The 14802-nt window shown below is 36.7% G+C and overlaps 1 protein-coding gene across 1 annotated transcript in view; it reads left to right on the top strand.

The window, feature by feature from the left end:
* The window catches only part of LRP1B (LDL receptor related protein 1B), a 515105-nt gene that overhangs the window by 291641 nt on the left and 208662 nt on the right, over positions 1 to 14802 (top strand). Inside the window, exons 13-16 of the mRNA XM_069021267.1 lie at positions 2514 to 2733; positions 4377 to 4566; positions 9820 to 9942; positions 11532 to 11672. Coding sequence (XP_068877368.1) covers positions 2514 to 2733; positions 4377 to 4566; positions 9820 to 9942; positions 11532 to 11672 — 674 coding nt within the window. The remainder of the gene's footprint in view (positions 1 to 2513; positions 2734 to 4376; positions 4567 to 9819; positions 9943 to 11531; positions 11673 to 14802) is intronic.

The following is a 14802-nucleotide window of genomic DNA, read 5'->3' as shown; positions in this document are numbered from 1 at the left end:
TCTTCATTACTTATTAGCATTAATTAATATTGATAGGCTGCAAAATAAAAAAACAAAACAAAACATCACTTTATATTACTGTGGAATAATGGTGGTTTACTTAAAAAATCAGTGTTAGATTTGTTCAGGGAATTGTCACTGAAGAATGATGTAGGTGGGTAGTTTTAGTGTGGCTGGGTTGATTGCTATTTTCCTATTATAGAAAATATTTACACTATCAGGTTTTCCCTTTTGAGCCTGTCCTTTGAGGAGGGGAAGTGACTGTGGAAAGGCTACAATTCATTAAGGTCAGATAGTGAGGGCATAAAATCAGACCATGAACCATAACCACACCTGCAATTACTTTGTTAAATTTTCCGGCTCAGTAAGTGCATGGCACAGGAAACAGTGTATGAAGATGTATTGCCTGGAAAGGGCCATTATATAAAACACTTCTCCAATAAAATAGTGTGTCCTTCATGATTATACTTCTCATGGAAGCTCTTCCTGAGGGACCACATTTATTATAGCTTTTTAATTGTGTTTCCAAAATTTTAGTCTTGATTTAACCGGTGTTGGAGCATTAACTGCATTTTGAGATACAATTAAAGCACATTGACTTAAATGTCTGTCACTGTGAGCACGTTTTAGCTTTTGACAGGATAACTAAAATAAGTACAGACAAAGAGTTGATGGAGAAAAGCTTAGAAATTGCTGTTGAGAAGTCATGTAAATATTTGTAAAACATATTTTGTCTCCCAATAAAATAAGTGCCATATTGACCTGCATCTGCCTGAGCCTCGGGGCATGTGCAGGGTTTATCATTCTGTGATTAAACCCGGTGCTGTTGGAGTCAAACATGCAACGGAGTTTGTAAGGCTCATGGATCAAAAATTGACTGATGTTCTTTGCACATATTTACAAAAACATTAAAAGAACCCAAAACAACCTTCTAGTGGGTGATTTGAGAGAAATGAAAAAGAAACAAAAAAGCTGCATTTGCATATCTGCAAACCTGTGTAATGGTGTGCAATTTTTTTTTCCAGTTTCTCATAAATCTCAAATTATGCTTATATATAAAAGTGCATTTGAATATATTTTTTTTGACCAGTAGATTTGACATAATTTACACAGGTGTGATAATAAAATAATTTTTCACTTCAGTGTATTATTCCCTTGTAAATTCAGTATTTAAATGTCAGGACTTTATTCTTTAAAGTACAGGTCAGGTAAATGGTTTAGGATCAGAGAAGTTATTTCAGAAAGATAAATCTTGTGAAATAAAATGTGAGGTACATCAATAGCAATTAAATCATGATAACTTTAATAAATAGGATCCATTTAAGATTGGCATGATGTTTTTCCTCTCTTTAATGCTTGTTAATTGAAATGCTATGTTTGACTAAAAGTAAGCATCTGCTGTCTGGCAAACATTTTCATTTATGAATAATGTGAGTGTATGTGATACAACCTGAGATGATTCACAGATTGCATACAGGTTTCTATGTATTTCTTCCCATTAACTCATTTTCCTTATGTAAAAAAAGGGTTAAAAAAAAAAAAAAAGTGGTGTTTCTTAGCATATTTTTTGCCCTCTGCTTTTGTACAAGTTGAAGTTGTGTTATTTAAATGGTTGAAATCACAGTTTTCATGGGCAAATTCTATAATAGAATATGATAATCAGAAAAATTTAATAAGGAAAATCAAGGTTTATTCTGTAGTGTCCAGTAGAGAATGGCTCATAGAATTCCTCTGAGCCAATACTTTTAGAGGAGTTAATATCATTTTTTTTAACTTTTCCAAAGTAGTATTGGTGCCTTTCTTTCACACTTTGTTGTGGTTTTTTTGTTTGTTTTTTTTTTTTTTTTAATCTATTTTGCTGTACTATAAGCTATAAAACTATGCTAAAATTGGCTACTAAAATATGCCTACTGGCTATTTTTCAACTAATTTTCACAGCAACTATTTCTAAACATTTTTGTGATGGACAAAGTACTCGTAAGAGTTTTCTGTATAATTTAGCTGCTTTCATGTAGCCCCTGAAGTTCACAGAACGTCAAGGTTATGCTTTAGCTCTAGAACCAGAGTGCAGATAATTACTGTGTTGCAACTTCTTTGGTAGAATTAGGTGCAATAAAAGTGAGAATTACGTCATAAAGGCAAATTAGACCTGGCCAGAACCAGCTCACTGAAAAAATTTGAAGTTTGTGATGAAGTGAATACAATTGATGGTTTAAAAAAAAGCAAACAAAGAAACCCCATAATTCTGGTGGGATTTAATAAGGTCTGAATTCTTTCACTTTTCTTGTCTATTGGTCCATCTTGTATCCATGTAATTGATCCCAGTATGAGCAAAGTACTAGAAGTGTCACTTCAGCAGCATCAGGGAAGGTAACACAGTTGTAGAAACAGCAATGGAAAGCAACACGCAAAAGTCAAAATTGCTCTGGCTTAGATGAGCTGTTGCGAAAAGCCTCCGGTGTAATTCACCTGATTAAAATGGGATCTGAACACTCCTTTTTGTAATTCCCTAGATGGATGTACTGGACAGACTGGGAGGAAGATGAGATAGATGACAGCGTGGGGAGGATTGAGAAGGCCTGGATGGATGGCTACAGCCGGCAGGTTTTTGTTACATCAAAGATGCTCTGGCCAAATGGTTTAACTCTGGACTACCGTGCCAATGTGCTGTACTGGTGTGATGCCTATTATGATCACATTGAAAGGATCTATTTGAATGGGACTGACAGAAAGGTAAAAGAGAAATGCTGCTGGTTTGCCACAGTCATGTTCTTTCTCCAGATTTTATTGTGTTGCATTAAAAATACTTCTCAAGGGTTTTAAAGTCTGCGCAGCCCTGCCACGTGTCCGGCGTCAGCTCTGTCGGAATGATGGTGGCAGTCTTGAATGAGAGACTGAAACACAGCTTAAGATGTTCCTCTGTACTAAGTGACACCAAACCTGATTTTTTTTTTTTTTAAATCTATTTTTTTCTCATGTGGCCATGAGTTATATTTTGATTGAGGCATTAAGCTGCAAAGAGTTTTTCAGTAGAAAAACCCTTTCTTTTTTGGCTTTGCTAGAAGGAGGCTTTTCTTTGAACTTCACTGGACGAGCTGGTTTTGATCAATTTCTGTGCCTCTTTTGAGCATTTGTGGTAATATTCAGAGGGGCAGCACTCAACAAATGCTGTCAAAGATGGAGAGAGATTGCTTTAGTTGTTGCTAATGCCTGTACTAGCTAGATACAAGTCTGTGCAGACATTCTGTGTGGGTTTGCAGACGCAACAAGCACAGAATAAGACACTTGAAAACGGTTAAAGCTTAGACTGGAGTCTGATAATTTGGGCAAGTTTTACCATCTGCTTCATAAAATTAGTAGGTGGTGAATAACAAGAAGCACCTGTCTTTACAGGTTTTATTTTGAAGTGTGTCACAGAATTTTTTTTTTTATTTATTTTTTTTTTTAATTCTGGGATATTGAAAAACTACATGACTATTTGAATAAATGTATGTAGCCAAAAATAACTAGAAGATAGTTGCTTTTGATGCTTAATCATTTGTATTTAAATATGGGATATTTCGGTCAAAATTTAACTGGATCAATCACATCTTTATTTCTGTGTCAGAACAGTGAAGATTCTGGGGACGGGGAGGTACTTAATTCCACCAATAGCTGTCAGATTATTGACTGATTGATTAATTTGGATCAAAAGCTGTTCATTGAGGAGTTTTGACTATAAGAATTCCAAGTCCAAAAAGAAAATTTGAAGGGCAAAAGAGGATGATGTTTGTCAATCACCTCAAAGTAGTATTTTAGTTGTCTTTATCTCCGTATTCTCTTGGGTTTGTGTCTATAAACAGACAAGGTAGGGCATCTGAGGAACTGCTTCCTTCTCTCTTGAGGTGAGGTAGGAAAGGGCTCTTGGTTCAAGCAAGGATCCCAGCCAGAAGAAGGAGACCAGTCATTCCAAACTGCAGTTTCTGGGACAGAATCACAGGATCATAGAATTATTTATATTGGGAAAAGCCTTAAGATCTTCAGGTCCAGCCCTTAATGCAGCACTGCCGAGTTCACCACTTACCAAGACCCTAAAGCCCACATCCATGTCTTTCAAATCCTCCCAGGGTTAGTGACTCCACCACTTCCCTGGGCACCCTGTTCCTGTGTTATCTGATGGGGGCCGCTTAAAGTGAATTTATATGAAGTTTTTTGAAGTTAGATATTGATAATGCTGCACAGTAGGGCTTTGCACTCTTTATTTAATTTTATTGCAATAGATTGTTATGTTTGGAACAGTAATTATCTCAGTTTTCCTGTTTCCTGTTTTACCTTCTCGGAAAAATTAATAATTCTTTTAACATTGCTGATGCTCACCTACCACTAATTAATTGCAGGTAGTCTACAATGGAAAAGATTTGAATCATCCTTTTGGACTGTCACATCATGGAAATTACATATACTGGACAGATTACATGAATGGGTCGATTTTCCAGTTGGATCTGGTAACAAGGAATGTGACATTGTTGAGAAGTGAGAGGCCACCTTTGTTTGGGCTCCAGATTTATGATCCCCGCAAACAGCAAGGTACTGATGCAGTTTCTCCAGAGGTCTGTTATAAAAGGACATTTTCCCTTACAGTCTCCAAGTATTTTGAGGTGACTGGATGAACAAAAATAGAAAAACAAATATGGGTTGTGGCATGAGAAAGATATTCTCCAACATTTCAGTCCATTGGTATAGGAATTGAGCCTCTTGTAAGTACTGAAAAGTGAATCATAGCGTTATTCCTGTCTGAATTCCTTCTGTGCATTCACACTGCCTTTATTGCCCTTTTTCCTTGTGTGACCAAGAAATGCTGTGCAAGTATCAATTATAGTGGGTAGCATATGTTCATTGGCTCAAAGATATAAAATATATTATTACATTTACCTTCTCTTAAATGAGATCATAGATTCTGCCTGTGTTTTCCTTTTTTTAAATTTTCTCCCTCATCTTGGTCTACATCAACACTGTATGTTGCACAGAATAAAATTAGTTCTTTGAGAGTAGTGGAAAAATCCATAGCTGTTGCTACTTGTATCAGTAGAGAAATGAGATAAAAGCCATAGGTTTCCATAGATGGAATTTAGAAAATACAAGTGCTACCGTACAGGTAAAGTTAAAAATGTGTTTTACTGAAGAAAACTTTGCATTCCATTTAGTACTTACAGCATTCCTATGAGTTGTTGAGTATTTCCTCGCTTCAGTGAAAACGGATTTCTGGTTAATGCCTGCCACCAAACATGAAAATGAGCGTCAGGAATTAGTATAGCTAAAATACTGTTAAAGATTATTTTTTTACTGTTACAAGTTTCTCTTTTCTGATACTGTAGCATCTAAATTTCCTCTACCTAAAGCTAGCTAGTATATGTAGCACTGTGCAATGTCAGGGTTGCTGCAACAGCGTTCTTCTTATCAAAGATGCTTTTCAGGGACTCTCTCTTAATTTCAAAGACATGTAAAAGTATCATTTGGGTATTTTTCTTGGATTTATTGTGGATTTTGCTTGGTTGGTGTTTTTAAGGCAAAATCTGGTCCCAATTCTACCCTCAAGGTGGCTAAATTTCAGATTGTTTTTTCTGCAAACAGAAGATGCAGCGTTTGCTTCAATACTTAGTACTTAGTTGCTTTATTCAGTATTTAGAATCTTCCTTGCTTTTTTGAAAAGAAGGGACATTTAATGCAGTTTCTGTTAGTTTCCAAGTGAGCTGACACCAGAGGGAGTGCCTCTTGAGCAGTTTTGCTGAATGAGCTAAAAGAATTTGGCTCGTTAATATATTCTTTGAAATTGGAATTGGAATTTTGCAAGCTAACTGCAGCCTTTAGGAACTTCCCTTTTTGTCATGCTCAGTGAGGTTGATCCTGCCATTGTTCCCAAAGGAGCATAAAAATTTATTTTAAAGAAACTGTTTGTGTGTTTGTGTGCATGTTTTTCTTCTAAAAGAGTAGGCTCAAGGCTGAACTGTGATACAGAGAAAACCATGGCAAACCACTTTATAGATGAGTTGTATATTAAAGATTACATGCACAAACCTCAGAAACTTTCGGCTGTGATATTTTGAGGTGACTGCTTTGATGCTTCTGGTATTGTCACTGTCTACACAGGCAGAAACTGTGTCATTTCATGTAGGCATAGTTCAATTCAGACTGGCATTTTTACCAGGGGGGCTTTTCCAGGATCCTGTGCCAATCCTGCTTTGCTTTGTGCTTTGGGTAGCAACGTTAAGCTTTTGAGATCTCCTCAAGGAGAGGTGTTTTTCATTGTCTCTCTCTCATGAGGCATGATCCTCTTGTGAAGAAATCTTTTTTTTTTTTGCCTTGCTTTCAGAGATTAGAATTCACCTTCCTTTCTTGTGCTTAGTCTTTGGGTCTCTGTGCATTAGTGTTGGAACCCTGGATTTAGAAAATTTAGGTTTCTGGGATATATGTAACAATACGGAGGATTTGGGGTGTGGGTTTGTTCTTCTTTTCTCCTTCACAAATCTGGCTGTTCTGCTATTGGGTCAAAAAAACCCGCAGTGCGGATCATGAATAGTTAGTTATTGGATTAAAAGCAAAAACAAATTACTTGGCATTCCATAATTGGGTGTTTTGGACCTTAAAAGGCCTTGGAATTTGGAACTCATGGCCATTTTCCACCTTGTTAACTAAGAGGCACATCCCGTGCAGCTGTGCTATAGATAAATAAGCATCTGAGTCAGAAGAGCAACCTAGGGTCTTCTGCCTTTTAATCCAAACTCTGAGTAAAAGAACTCACAAAACAAAAGTAAAGAAGAAACAATAAAAGAGAAAATCAACACATTAGGAATCCCTAAAAAATGGGAAGGTGAAGCACAGTAATCATAGGAGTTGGATTTACACTCAGAGTATGACCCTGCCAAGGCCTGCAGGTATTTCCACTGCATTGAAAGGCTGGATTGATACTTACATGTGAATAATTCTTGAGTAAGTGCATTTACAGCAGTTAAAGTAGCCTCTTTTGAATTCATCTAATGTTTTAACTCCTCAGGCTGCAAAGAAGAGCTTGAGCACCAGGCTGCTGCTCTTCATGTGTGGAGGATGATCCTAAGAGTGGGCTTACACAATTTAACAGTACTTGAGGTTAGGTTATTAAGAAGGTACAAATGTGATAAATACTTCAGTGTATCTATTAACTGAGAAGATTGAACAAATGTGCATGGTTGCCATCATTTTTTTTTTTCTGAGAATGATGACTGAGATGCAATTACATTGTTGGTTTAGCTCTGGAATAATTTTTCAGCTAATTAAAATGGAATTGGCCTAATTTAATCACATGCAACCGACAGGGCAGCAGCTGCTTTTAAAAGCTGTCAAAATATGAAAAATATGATAATAGCTTTGAAAATATTTTAAAATTTTGGGACTATTTTAAGAACACCCATATAAAATAGCTGTTATGAACTGTAGTCGAGGAAATTTAATTTCCCAAGTACCTGATAGCTTTACAGGTTCTACAGCTTATTCAATAAAGAGGCTTAACCTGTTTGAACTGTGTTTTGGGAGTCATTTCAGCCTAGGAGTCCCTTCAGCAAGACTGATGGGACTGAAAGTCTCACTGCACCTTCAGGTTGAAGACTGCACTTTATAAACCTTTTTATCTTGGATCTTTTTGCTTTAACTCTTGGTACTTCTATTTTCCTTGTCATTATCCGCTCTTTTATCACTTTACTTGCACATAACCCACTGTGCAGGAGTTTGTCATCCCAATTATGAGGTTAAGTAGGAACTTTTCATCTTCACAATGGACCAGCTGACTTTGATCTAGTGATTTAATTTTTGATGTTACTTATGTTAAGCTTGCATTGGGCTTCAGAATCATCATGGCTTTTCAATGTGTTTTCTATATTTGTCTGAAATAGTCTTTTATTCTGTAGGCTTATTCTATTTTAGTGAGCTGACAAACACATGTACATTCTTTAATTAAATCACTGCAAATGTTTCGATTTTTGCTATATAATATTGGAGTCACTTTTGAAGATTTTATTTTGGTTTGTTTATTTCATCAGCTTCTGAGAACTTTTTAAATCTTTGTGTTACTGCCATCCTGTATTTTTACAATGATGGCCCTGTAAAGATGGAGAGACTTTCAAGGCTACTTTTTTCAGAGGCTGTGTTTTACTTAAGGTTTTCCAAAATTTAGACTCAAATACATTTCTTACATTTCTGATGTTTTGCTCATATTATTTCGGTTTTGGTGAGCAGAGACCTAATAGTTGATTTTTGTAATGGTTTAGGTTACAGTCTCAGACTTGACATCAGCAGAATAATGTGTATTAAGTGTCCAGTCTAAGCTCTGTCTAAAATTGTTATCAAGCCCTCAGACTTTACAGAGAATTCCTGTTTTTCCTGTTTATGTGTTTTTCCCATCTCACTCACACCCTATCCAGTGAAAGTACAAGTACCACAGTGGCCTTTCACATCATTCTCTATTAAACATTTTGCATTTAAACATTTAAAACAAATCAGTTTAAAAGTTCAGTGGCATCTTAATGGACGGTTTACACATTTTCTTCTGAGAAGTGTTGTGTATGGTGGATCAGAAAAAGTATAGGAAGAGGTTATTAAGCACTGCTCAAGGTCTGTATTGTAAGATGTATCAATGTATATCTTAAAATTTAAAAATTTTCAAAATCTTGAATTATTTGCTCATTATCTGATGTTCATTTGATAACTTGAAGAGATTTCCCTTCACATGCAGGAATGGCTCTGACAGGACAGTTTAATATCCATGTTTATAGCTCGATGAAAACTTAATATTATATTTTCCATTAAAAGTGAAGTGAGGATCTTTGAGGAGAGGGAATTGTGTGGTGTCTGTTTTAGCCCAGGAAGCTGATGAATGTTTTGTACACCTTTAAAAGGAGGAACTGCTTTTTACTAGGACAGGAAGATGAAAAAAAAAAAGTAGTTTTAATTTAAAGGTTCAGCAGCTATGAAGTTTTACAGCTTGCTTGGTCATTATTGCTTCTCCCCAGCACCTGGAATCAGCAGAGCTTTGCTCACAAGAGGCTGGGTGTCCTCAGCAGTGCAGATCTAAGCAATTAGGTCATGACCGAAGTGACACAAACAGAAATTGTGACATTTGTGGGCTCTCAGTGACTTTAAGTCTGGTTGCCTCAGGAATGAGGTGGAGAGGATGCAGCAGCCCTTGGTAGATGGTTAAAACCCCTAACAGCTGTGAGTGTCTTCATGGGAACTGCTTTGGGGAAGCAACAATAATGTGAAAAACAAAGCAGAGCACTGGCAGATGTGTTCAGAAAGGAGTAGTGGAATATTTGTCTGTATTCTATCTGTTATAGATCTTTTTGTACTTTTAATTTGTTTCCTTTCTCCTTTTTCTTAATCTGCATTTGTAGCCACATTGTTTTAACGTGTACAGATGCCAATTAGCTTCAGAACATTCCTTTATGTACTCTTTGATTCCTTGAAGCCACTATGTGCATGTAGCTGTGCCAAATATGTTCAGTATTTGTTCCCCTCATAAAACAGGAAGGTAGAATGCTGTGAGCTGATGGTGCAGGTTTTTTGTCGGGTTTTATTATTATTATAGAATATTGCAACCTGTAACTAAATATGTTTAACTATTATAACCCACCATAACTAAACTATGAGAATAATGTGCTCCTAAAACAAAAGGAAAATAATTGCAAAAAATTCTTCATCTGTTTATGTTCCTAAAGAAAAAAGAAAAAACAACTAAAAACCCTCCCCAAAACCCTATTGTTTAGTCCTAGCATGGCTGTTAGTTTTAAAGTTGCTTTTTATTTCTTTTCCCAGGTGATAATGCCTGTCGTGTTAATAATGGAGGCTGCAGCACTCTTTGTTTGGCCATTCCTGGAGGCAGAGTTTGTGCCTGTGCTGATAATCAGCTTTTGGAAGAAAACAGTACAACCTGCATGAGTAAGATTCTTAGAGAATATCTGAGTTGATGCTGCTGTTAAGGGATCGAGTCAGACCTGAAAATAAAACCAGAAAGTGTGGCCTCCTAGAGGTTCTATAAGACAAAGAAATTTACTTGAATAAAGATTCTAGTTAAAGACAGTTTGCAGAATACAAAATATTTTCCAGAGAAAACAGGATATCAAAACACTATTCAAGGATAAAATGTGTTGAAAAATATTTCAGCATATCTGATACGATAAAGCACCCAAATAGTACACTGAACTCTTCTAAAATATCAGAAATTAATCCATATAAATATTAAATTAAATATATATGAACAGTTTTCAGATTATTTTACTGACTTAGTATTTTAAACGGAAATCTGACATTGAAACCTGCATGATGAAACTGTTCATAAAACATGTCAAGTAGATGTATTTATATATAATAGGTTCTGCCACAGAGTGTGCAAATATTGCTATCTGTGTTCTTTTTTTTAGATATCTTCATTGAAACAATGATAAAAAGTGGTATAATAAAAGGTGGGATTTTTCAGTTAATATAATAACTTGCCAGGTACTACAGGTTTGGTTGGTTTTTTTTAATGTTTAGACTTGGTGTCTGTAACTTTCTAAAAATTTTCTCTTTTTTTTAAGTCTCTTTGATCTATTTCTTGAAGTGTGTAACATTTTACATGAGTCTCCAGCAATAAGTTCAGTAGAGATGAGTAAAGCATACGGATTATTTCATAACATGATGAACATTATGGAACTTGGAATGACCTTGGATTTGACCCAAATCCATGGCAGGCAGAGCCATCAGTGTTGTTAAAAAAATCGCTATTTTTGTTTTTTAGCAGAAATTACTGCAAGGTGGACTCCTTACTGGAAAGATGGAATGTAGACATTAGGAAGAGAGGGTAGAGACTGAGATTGGAATGAGGCAGGGTTCCTGCTTTTTTCCCAACACACTTCACTGCCTGGCTCTTTCCAAGGACTCTGGTATTCCTCACAGGGTCTTCACACATAGACTGATGTGTGGCATTTACACACGAAGCATTCTGAACCTGATGTTGGGAAATACATCTGCCTGGCTTTATCAATAAGCTCGTAGCTTGCTACTTAACTCTACCCCAGCAGAATTTTACCCTTTCTTCTCTGCCGAGTCTGTACCAGTGCATAATGCAGGTGTTTGAGTTGTTGCTTGGATACAAGAATCAGTTTTTTTAGTAATCATTTTCTATCCCTAAGTGTGCTCCAGATTTTGGCCAATGACTTTCAGAATATTTCCTTTTTGCTGTTGATGAGGTATTACAATATTTTAAACTGATATTTTTACACTATCCTCTAATCAGCAATTTAAAAACCAGTTTGAGTGCCATTCTGTTCAGAGGTTTTCCATTTATTTGTAGTACATTCCTTCAACTCTGCACTCAGATACATGTGCTACTACAGGCTGCAGGTGGAACTACCTCAGACACGCCGAGCTTACGTAAAAAAGTTCCTAATAGCAAGAACAAGAATTGATATGTATTTATCTAGGGGCAGCATTGCACTCTGGATTTATCAAGCAGATAAAGAGATGTGCTTGTTGGATATTTTTCCCAGTTAAAGAGGGAGAGGTGATGCCCCAGCTGTGCAAGGCTGAGCAGTTCCAGTGCAGCAACAAGCGCTGCATCCAGGAGCGCTGGCGCTGCGACGGCGACGACGACTGCCTGGACGGCAGCGACGAGCACTCTGACATCTGCTGTACGTATGCATTTGCCTTTTCACCCACAGTTCCTGCTGCATTTCAGGGATTGCAGACTGAACAATGCCAGCCAAACAAAAGTGATCACCCTTAAGCCATCCGTGCAAATCTTTCATTTCCTCCTTTTCCTGCGTACAGTAACAGTAGCCCTTTCAAATCTCACTGGTGCACTCATTTCAGTTCTCTTTTGGGGTCGGCATCATCATTGCTGATTCTTTAAATATTGGTGGGTTTTGCTTTGTTTTCCACTATTTTTTGCACGGGTCACAGTATAACACTCGATGGGAGGGAATGGAAAAAGGGAGCCATGCTGTTCTTGGCAGTGCCACTAGCAGGACTAGAGGTAATGGGGACAAACTGCAAAGCATTAATTTTATCCGAACATCTGAAATATAACGTTTTTTTACTGTCAGACACTGCAGTAGATTGCCCATAATTGGTTGTGGAGTTTCTGTCTGTGGAGGTGCTCAAAACTTGTGTGGACACAGTCCTGAGAAACCTGCTCTATCTGGCCCTGCTCAGGCAGGGGATTACATCAGGGGATCTCAGCAGGTCCCTTCCAACCATGAAAATTACTGAAATTGTATAATACATTGCTTAAAAAAAAAAAAACAAAAAACAACAACAACAACAAAAATCCTCAGGAAAAAAAGAAAAAAAACAAACAAACAAAAAAAAAACCACACCAAAAAATACTCCCCAAAAAACCAAAAACAAAAACCAGAAAACCCCACAAACAACCAAACCAACAAACAAAGCAAACAACTCCCCTCCCCAAATCCCCCCCACCAAGAAAATCAAACCTGCAGCAAAACCAAAACCCAAGTCCCTAAACCACTTCCAATACTAAATTAGATGTACTTTGTCTTTGAAGTTACGGTTTTACAACAGATGTATTTTTTTGCTGCACAGGAATTCCACTGTGGAAATGAAAAATAATAGAAACCGTACCAATTATGTACCTGTCATTTCTGGAAGGTCCTTAAGTAGCCTGCTATTAAATTAGTGTAGCAGCACTGGGAATTCTTTCCCTTATTCTATTTGTCTCAATGCTTTCTAATTCTGTCCTTAGCTTACTTCTCTAAACCAAACATCCTTTACAGAAATAAAAGTACATTATTTCTCCCAATCAGTTGTAGAAATGAACTCTCTTCTACTCTGCACTATTGTTCTCTGTGTCTGAAAACTCTTATCATAGTGTCTCTTTCTTATCTCTTCGAGACCAAACAACTCTAAACTGTTCTTGGGTTTTGTTAGTTTTTCATTGGGTTTTTTTGGTTTGTTTGGTTTTTTTTCCCCCTTGTAGATTATGTCAGGTTTTCTTTTGATTTCATTGCTCTTTTCTAAGTGATTCTCGGGGATGGATGTCCAAAACTGGATGTGTGTATTTCTGCTGAGGCTTTTGTGAAGCTGGTTAGGCTGAGAGAATGTGTTTGTGAAGGGTGATGCTTTATTCATCCTTGAGTAAGTCTTGCCTGCTTCACGCAGGCCTGATGCTGCTGATGCAAACTGATCTTGTGATCATCTGTAATGCCTAGACCTTTTTCAATATTTCAATAAATGACCAGTTTTGGGTTTGTTTGTTGGGGTTTTTTTTTGTTTTCCCAGCATTTGTGTATTTTGATAGCTGCATGTAGTAGTCATTCGTGATTTCAACAGTATTTTTTGAAGTATTTTTCCTAGTTTTGAATTTTGTTTTGATACTGGGGTCTCTTTCTTTCACTTAAGTTAAGGAGTTCAACTAATAAAGACAGTGAGAAGGAAAATCTTTCAGCAGATTTGACTTGATTGTCTTTTAAATTAGTGTAAGGAAGACCAGTTCATTGATCAAAGCTTATAATTCTCTGAGGATTTATACAGATATAAATGAAATCATAATGTGGTCATAAACCTGAATGTGATCTATAGTTTACATGGGCAGTGTGATAACATTGAGCTAAGCAGTTGCCGTGGTAACTCCAATAGTTCTTTATGAGTTTGAAATATTTGCAATTATGAGTAGAATACACACATGTTGCTAAATATATATGAGCAAAAGCTTAACTACCATTTAAAGCAGTATCTGTGTCAAGTGTTAAAGTCAAATTAAAAAAAAAAAAAGTCTTCAACTTGTGATTTTATTACTTGGATGCTTCCAGTTTTGTTCTCAGTCACATTGCAAAGTATGTTGCTTTGGAAGTATGAGATGTGGGACAGCTTTCTGCTCAGTTTGTTAACTAATCTCTACTTCCTGTATTTCTACACCCTGCACACAAACCACTCACAGAGGGTTTATGTGCTATTGATATCACCCTCGCTCTGTGTTGTCTGCAATTGGAAGAATAGGCAGAAAGGTCAAAGATAAAAGCTACTGAAATGTCAAGGATAAGCCTGCAAGACATCCTTTCATTTTAAATACCCTTTGTTTCCAGATGTATGTTAAACTTTAAAAAAGAGACTGTGGATGGCTGAGTAGGTGAAAAATAGCTGGAGATTATTTTTAAGCCGGCGTTTGAAACCGTGTGCAGTTTACTGTTCTTGTCTAGATCGAGATGAGCAGGATCTGCTAATAATAGATGTTGTTATTAGCATGACAGAGGCAGAACATAAACACTACTACAGTTGCAAGAGAAGGCCAATAGTATTTACATAAATTCTGTGCATTCAGCTTCATCCTTTCCATGAGAATTGGTAGCCAGCAAAAACATGTTTGAGAGATAACTTGTTCACTCTTCAATACCAGATTTTTTTTTTTGTTAGTTTTACACCGTGTTGCATATTTCACTTTTTGACACCTACAATTTCATGGTGAGTGAACAGCAGATCTATATGTGGCCATTGACAATAATGTGCCTCATTTTAGAAGCATTTTATGACTTGCCCAAATCCCTGCTCACTGTGGTATCATATTTTGGATCTGCACTTAGCAGTTTGCATCCGCTCCCTTCGGTGTTTTCCTTTGTTTATTTGCACTTCAGTTTGCAAACCTCATCAACACTGCTCAAATGTGATCAAGGACATCTTTCTTTAAGGAAATAGCAACACTATAAAATGCTGCTACCTTTTATCACTTAATAGAAGAGGATCTCCATATTGGCATCTTTACTATATGTTACTTAATTTATGAATGAAGCACTGCAATATTTCTAA

The sequence above is a fragment of the Aphelocoma coerulescens genome, chromosome 7 (assembly GCF_041296385.1).
Source record: "Aphelocoma coerulescens isolate FSJ_1873_10779 chromosome 7, UR_Acoe_1.0, whole genome shotgun sequence".
Classification (NCBI taxonomy): Eukaryota; Metazoa; Chordata; class Aves; order Passeriformes; family Corvidae; genus Aphelocoma; species Aphelocoma coerulescens.
Note: the sequence above shows the minus strand (reverse complement) of the source record. Positions and strands in the feature narration are given on the sequence as shown.